General features: G+C 45.9%; 1 protein-coding gene across 2 annotated transcripts; it reads left to right on the plus strand.

The window, feature by feature from the left end:
* Nucleotides 1–4: 4 nt before the first annotated feature.
* On the plus strand, nucleotides 5–6,382 carry LOC139534050 (host cell factor 2-like). 2 transcript variants are annotated; one of them, XM_071332711.1, is made up of 16 exons: nucleotides 5–267; nucleotides 514–662; nucleotides 870–1,033; nucleotides 1,263–1,465; nucleotides 1,680–1,764; nucleotides 1,858–1,961; nucleotides 2,153–2,377; nucleotides 2,635–2,826; nucleotides 3,103–3,167; nucleotides 3,353–3,533; nucleotides 3,626–3,675; nucleotides 3,756–3,899; nucleotides 4,090–4,275; nucleotides 4,563–4,866; nucleotides 4,981–5,056; nucleotides 5,202–6,382. In XM_071332711.1, exons 1-16 carry the CDS (start codon nucleotides 117–119, stop codon nucleotides 5,209–5,211), a joined length of 2,289 nt encoding a protein of 762 aa, XP_071188812.1. In that variant the 5' UTR covers nucleotides 5–116; the 3' UTR covers nucleotides 5,212–6,382. The 2 variants fall into 2 exon arrangements, with proteins under 2 accessions (XP_071188812.1, XP_071188813.1); XM_071332712.1 differs by lacking the exon at nucleotides 5–267 and having other exon boundaries at nucleotides 598–662; nucleotides 814–1,033.
* The last annotated feature ends 173 nt before the right edge of the window (nucleotides 6,383–6,555 follow it).

The following is a 6,555-nucleotide window of genomic DNA, read 5'->3' on the forward strand; positions in this document are numbered from 1 at the left end:
AACGTGAGAGTTTGTCACCTTGCTCCGCCTATATCTCCCTGTTAACAACAAACAGCGCCAAACTGCTGTAACCGTTTTTGGACCGAACTCCGGTGTGTAGCGTTCCTAACGGTACAATGGACCCGTTATGGAAAAAAGTAAACTCATTTACTGGACCTATTCCCCGGTCAAGACACGGACACCGAGCAGCGGCTATTCGGGAACTTATTATCGTGTTTGGAGGTGGAAACGAGGGGATAGCGGAGGAGCTCCATGTTTACAACACCGGTAGGCTAACGCGTTAGTTAACTAGTTTGGCTAGCTAATCGACGCTACACATTTTGCCTTTGAGAAGTGAGCTAACTTAGTTAGCTATTTGGTTTTCCTAGCCGTCTGGTGCGACTAATATGTTAATGCCTTGAAAGTTTCACAAACATTCCCTGAAGCGCAGCAGCCAGCTTGCTTAACGTTACCAGGCTAACGTTAGCTAGCTAAGCAAACCAAATTTTGGTCGGTCTCTGTCCCTTTGTCTAGTTTCTAAGCAGTGGTTTCTCCCAGCGGTGAGAGGGGACATCCCTCCAGGCTGTGCTGCCCATGGTTTTGCCTGTGAGGGAACCCGCATCCTGATCTTTGGAGGCATGGTGGAGTTTGGCAAATACAACAACAGCCTGTACGAGCTACAGGTGAGGCTCTCCCACCCAATAGTGTCTTCAGTAATAGGGATCCTCTTGTCATGTTTTATGTATAAGGTGAAGAGTGTGCAGCAGCATTGTCATTCACAGACCTGTAGCTCTGATGGAAGGTCTTCACAAGTACAGTGTCTTTCCCCCTTAGATTGTATGTAGTCACTCTGATGGATAAGATGCCATAGTTGACCCCTTGTCTATCAGGCGAGCCGCTGGCTGTGGAAGAAGCTGAAACCCAGGCCACCCAAGAACGGCATGCCGCCCCCCTGTCCCCGCCTCGGACACAGCTTCACCCTCATTGGGAACAAGTGCTACCTGTTCGGGGGACTGGCCAATGACAGTGAGGACCCCAATGGCAATGTCCCAAGGTATGGAGCTATGTACCTAGCTCCAACAGTCTCCAACGCAGCTTCTCTAATCAGGGTACTGAGGGTTGTAATAATCATAAGAAACCTTAATGTTTGCTCTGTCACTAATGTTGTTCTCATCTAGCCTGGACCTAGATCTGTTTGGACACACCAATGACCATAGGAGTGGGAAAGATCTGGGACCAGGCTAGTTCTCATCCCACTGGCTGTCTCTGTTTTCTCTCTGTAGGTACCTGGATGACTTTTATGAGCTGGAGCTGCAGTCAGTGTCAGGGGTGAAGGGTTGGAACATTCCAGATACTAAGGGCGTGGGTCCGTGGGCTCGAGAGTCCCACACGTCGGTAGCATACACTGGATCAGGCTCCCCCAAACTCTACATCTTCGGAGGAATGAGAGGCAGTCGCCTTGACGACCTCTGGCAGCTTGACCTCGGTAACCTCACGGCCTACTGCCATGCTTTGATGAACCACAATCTGACCACAACACTTTGAATGAACTAACCTCCTTGGTGTAAATTCAAGGTGCTGTAGCAGTAACCAACCTTCAGTTTCCATAAAACGCAACCTTGTGGTTGTGGCGATGAACTGATTCCAGTGAGGTAATCTAACTGGTTCTCTGAATCCACTCTCTTCTGTCTGCTCTTTAGAATCTATGACATGGTCTACACCTGACACTAAAGGACCCCCTCCTCTACCCAGAAGCCTTCACTCTGCCAACGTTATAGAAAACAAGTAATATTTTGTGTGTGCTGTATATGTTTGTGTGGTATCATGGATGTTTGCCTAATGTTTTTTGTTGTTGTTGCTTTGCCTCTGTGTGGGAAGGATGTATGTTTTCGGGGGGTGGGTCCCCGTTCCAGAGACAGACAAACCTAACGCCCTGGGAGCTGAATGGATCTGTACCAACTCCTTATCCGTGCTCAACTTAGGTCAGTATCATACCCTAAGTGATTAGCTTGTAATAATGAGTATCTGACTGGTCACATAATTTAATTTAATTCATCATATTGAATTGAACCCAGTTAGGTTAAACCAGTCACATTTATTTATAAAGCCCTTTTTACATAAGCAGATGTTACAAATTGCTTAAATAGTTGACCCCTTTTCCTGTTGATATCAGACACCATGACATGGCAGAGCCTAGGCCCAGATCAGCAACAGGGGCAGACAGTGAGCCAGGGTGACCAGGAAGAGCCCCAGCCCAGCAGCGGGGGACCCCGAGCCAGGGCAGGCCACTGTGCTGCCTCTATCGGCTCCCGCCTCTACATCTGGAGCGGCCGTGACGGCTACCGGAAGAGCTGGAACTACCAGGTGTGCTGCCAGGACCTGTGGTATCTGGAGACAGGTGAGAAGAGAGACAAGGATACTATTAATATCAGCACATGTCTTATTACTGTAGCTCAATATGTGCTGCAGAGTCATACCATCTTTAAAGCATATTTTTACATTTTAATTGAACCTTTATTTAGCTAGGAAAGTCAGTGGAGAGAGTGTATTTCTCATTTGTTCACACTAGCAACCCTCAGATAAAGTTAAATGGATATTGCTACCTGCTAGGCCATTTTGCTGCTACAACCTAACTGTGACTTGTGGTGTTTTCAGAGCGGCCCTCCACCCCAGCAGCAGTACTACTGGTCAAGTCCACGGTCAGCATGCTCCATGTGGCCTGGCGGCCCCTACCTGCAGCAGAGTGTTACATCCTCCAGCTGCAGCCCGTCTCCCCCTTTAACACCCCAGCCAACCCCACAGCCCGACCCAGCACAGGTGCACAGGAGAGGAACCCCCAGGACCAAGGTGAGAGGCGAAATCTACCTGCTGCTCACACACAACCAATCAGAGACCACTAGTTTGAATAGAAATGACCACAGTGAATTTCACATGGCCTTGAGAGGAGTTCTGTTTGATGCCAAGCTATTGGCTTTGAAAGTGGTTTAGAACCAGAAGCCTTTGTCCAGGGCCATCTGGTCCACTCACAAGGCCAGGGTTGAAAGGTTGATGCAGGCTAAGATATGATGAGCTAAGAAGAGGTATACGTGTAAAGCTATGCTTGATGTGCTCGTTTTCCTCCAGATGTCCAGTCAGCTCAGGTCCCAGACGACCCCACCTCACAGGAAGCCCAGAATACATCCCAACAGGTCAGATGGTGACCCCTTACATACATATCTAGTTGTCTTAGCTACAGTGCTGGGAAAGTGCTATATTCAGATGGTGTTAGTACTGCCATTGAGACCGTAACAGCTAAGCTAAATGTTACACCCCGATTGTTAATGCTACATTGACTGACACTGAATATTGCGGTCTCTTCCCCCCCGCACGCCAGGAGGTGGCTGCAGGGCAGAAAATGACTCCCATGGAAGTGTCAGTGGCTGTTAGAGACCCCCATCCAGAGGGGGAGAGTGATGCTAGTGGAAAAACACAATCCGAGCCCTTGGGACATGAGGCTGACCCCACAAAAACCTCCCAGCCCTCGGACACAGTGGCGAGCAGTGAACACCAGCCAGGTAACAGCATGGACCTCAAGCTAGCTTTTTACTCTACCAGTATGGTTTGAATATCATCTGCATAAACAATGACAGTCCTTCCTCATTCACAGGACAAGAACCTGACACCACTTCCTCAGATCTCAACACTGTCAAATGCAAGGTAGGATAAGAATACTAAAGAAGTTATTCATTTTCCTACCATAGAGACTGAAGGAAGTAACCCCTGTCTGTACCCTGTAGGTATCTGGTGAGAAATCAGATGAGTCTGAGTGGTTTGATGCTGGAGTGTTCAAAACCCTGTTTTCTGAGGTTACCCACTACTACCTGTCACCTGGGAATGACTTTATTTCCACCATCTACAGCAGACCTACTAACACTAAAGATGTAAGCCACATCTTGGTTTGAATCTTAAATGACAGTATATAATGAAAAAATATGCCCCAGAATGTGTGCAGATGACATGCAGAAACTTCAGCTAGCAGTCATTTTTTGTTAATTTGTCTCTAATCTGTTCATTGATTTCCGGATTTGACACACACACACGCACCATTTTCAACACACCCCACTCCCACAGATTAAGTTGCAGGGGCCTCAGGACTATGAGTGGAGGGAGAAGCAGGAGCTGTGTCCAGGTGTAGCCTACAGGTTCAGAGTAGCAGGCATCAACAGCTGTGGTCAGGGAGACTTCAGCCCTGCCAGCGAGTTCAAAACCTGCCAGCCCGGCTTCCCTGGAGCACCCTCTTCTGTCAAGATCACCAAGGTACTGTACACTACAACAGCAAACTTTACACTGAGATAAGGTTACTGTTGAGGGGTGTAAATGAGGCCAAGCACATTAACATAATGTGCTGCCAGCATTCGTTATTGTTCAACAGAGGCTTCAGAGAGCTCACGTGGGAGATTGTTGTGATTTCTTGCTGCCTGTTCAATTTCACAAGTTTTCTAGTTCCACAATATATTTCTCGTTTTATCATGTGTATCATTGTTTCTCCTAAATAACCTGCTTTTCCTCTCATCCTTTATCCATCAACCACTGTCTCCCCCTAGGCTAATGACTCGGTTCACATCACATGGGACTCCCCCACCTCCCCGTCAGGTAAGATCCTGGAGTACTCCATGTACCTGGCGGTGAGGAAGAGCCGGTCCAGCAGCAGCAGCTCTGAGCACCCTGGCCAGCTGGCCTTCATCAGGATCTACCGCGGCACCAAGACCTCTTGCACTGTCAGCCCCGCCCACCTGGCCAACGCCTACATTGACAGCTCCGCCCCCAACCGGCCAGCTGTCGTCTTCCGCATCGCCGCCAAGAACGAGCAGGGCTACGGGCCCGCCACACAGATCCGCTGGCTACAGGGTACGCTGCAAGACGGGTGGGGGGGAGGTTATCCTGACCCTGAATCAGTACTCTAGTGGCATACTGACTGCCACCAATGAGTGGTCTCTAACCATGGGCTCTGTCTCCTTTCAGATGCCAGTAAACTCAAAGCCTCGTCGTCACAACCAGATGGCAGCCCCACGGAGGCAGAACAGGAGGCAGCAGACAGGTGAACAAGCTCTGCTCTCATCTGACTAAACCTTAGGAGAAGGTTTATATGAGATGAGTTGTCCCCTGCCATTGTCAGGCTTGCTCTTTTTAGAGTTTGATGTTAGAGGACTTATTGTCGTTTTTCTTCTCCTCGTGTCTTGCAGCTCAGGTTGAAGATGGACTGCCAGATGCTTGCCGATACCCAGGAAAGATGATGTAACTAGTCAGAGGGCATGACTACTTTCCAACCGAGCCATGTCCCTCACAAAAAGGCTGTACAGAACTTATAGATTTTTAAATTATTTTTTAATGTTTTTTCTAATTGTTGTACATAACTGTTGCATTATACTGTATTACATTATAGTGTCAAAGTTGCACTTCCATGAGTATTTTTTAAGTTAAATAGATAACTGGTGTTAGAGCATTTCCCGTCTTGTCAAACAGACAAGGAATGAACGTGCCTTAGTGTATGAAGGGGTTTTGAATGGGGATGATGATCAACCGGCCAGCGACTGCTTCACAATAATTAACATGTAGCAAACTTGAATTGGATAATAGTGGGATATTTTGTGTATTTATCATTTGGGCCAAGTCAATGGTTGTATTTCAGCCTCAACATGCAGAAGTTTTTTGTTAAGTATAACATGATTCCAGCACAGCACTTCTTACATGCCTTGTGGGTATGGAATGTGAGGGTTTGAGTCCATCAATTTATGTTGTTCATTTACCATTTCATATTTATGGATACTGTTATTATCCTTTATTCAAAGGATTGTTTTGTAGCCATAGGAAGAAAGCCATGTGTTTGAATCTTAAGCTATCTATACTTCTGTTAATACATAAATACTGTGATTGACACTACCTTTCCTCACTGTAGCTCACTATGCAATGTGGAAATCACTAGAATTCTTTGGGCTGCTCATGTTTACGAATTGAATAGTAGATTTGATCCAGACATTAATTCCATCTGATTTCAAAGCTACTTTAGTATGGCGAAAGCGAAGATACGTATGAGCTTTTTTTTTCTTTTTTTTTTGAATCTATAACAATTTTGACCATATGTTACTCAGTGAGTATGTAGCCCAGATCTAATTTTTGTTTATATGAGCTCAATGCAGGAGATAATTGTGTTTTAACATTCCTGTTTTGTTACAGGGTTGTATTGAAAAAATAATCCAGGCGGCATGACTAACTGTTATCCCTGTCCTCTTGGTAGGTAGGTGTATGTTGTACAATTTGTCAAATGAGAACTGAGAACATTTTGGACTTCTGTTAACAGTCCAAATGTGGTTAAAAAAATGACAAGAAATAAAACTGGTCATGACAATCTGCTAATGAGCATTAATATCAGTGTGTGTGTGATTCTTGTCTGAAATCAGACAATAACCTTTTTTATTAAATTTGTGAAAATGGATCAAAATGAAAAATTCATTGTAGCGAGAGTTTTCCATGAGCCTTTGTAATGTTGCAATTTAACCACATGGGGTTAAAATTTAAGTAGAGTTAAGATAAATCTCC

Source organism: Salvelinus alpinus, chromosome 11 (genome assembly GCF_045679555.1).
Source record: "Salvelinus alpinus chromosome 11, SLU_Salpinus.1, whole genome shotgun sequence".
In the NCBI taxonomy this organism is placed as follows: domain Eukaryota; kingdom Metazoa; phylum Chordata; class Actinopteri; order Salmoniformes; family Salmonidae; genus Salvelinus; species Salvelinus alpinus.

Coding starts and splice junctions, on each gene's coding strand:
- LOC139534050 (XM_071332711.1), top strand. CDS start 117: ATGGACCCGTTATGGAAAAAAGTAAACTCATTTACTGGACCTATTCCC. Junction 1,034..1,262: donor CCCAATGGCAATGTCCCAAG/GTATGGAGCTAT, acceptor TTCTCTCTGTAG/GTACCTGGATGACTTTTATG. Junction 3,900..4,089: donor GACCTACTAACACTAAAGAT/GTAAGCCACATC, acceptor CCACTCCCACAG/ATTAAGTTGCAGGGGCCTCA.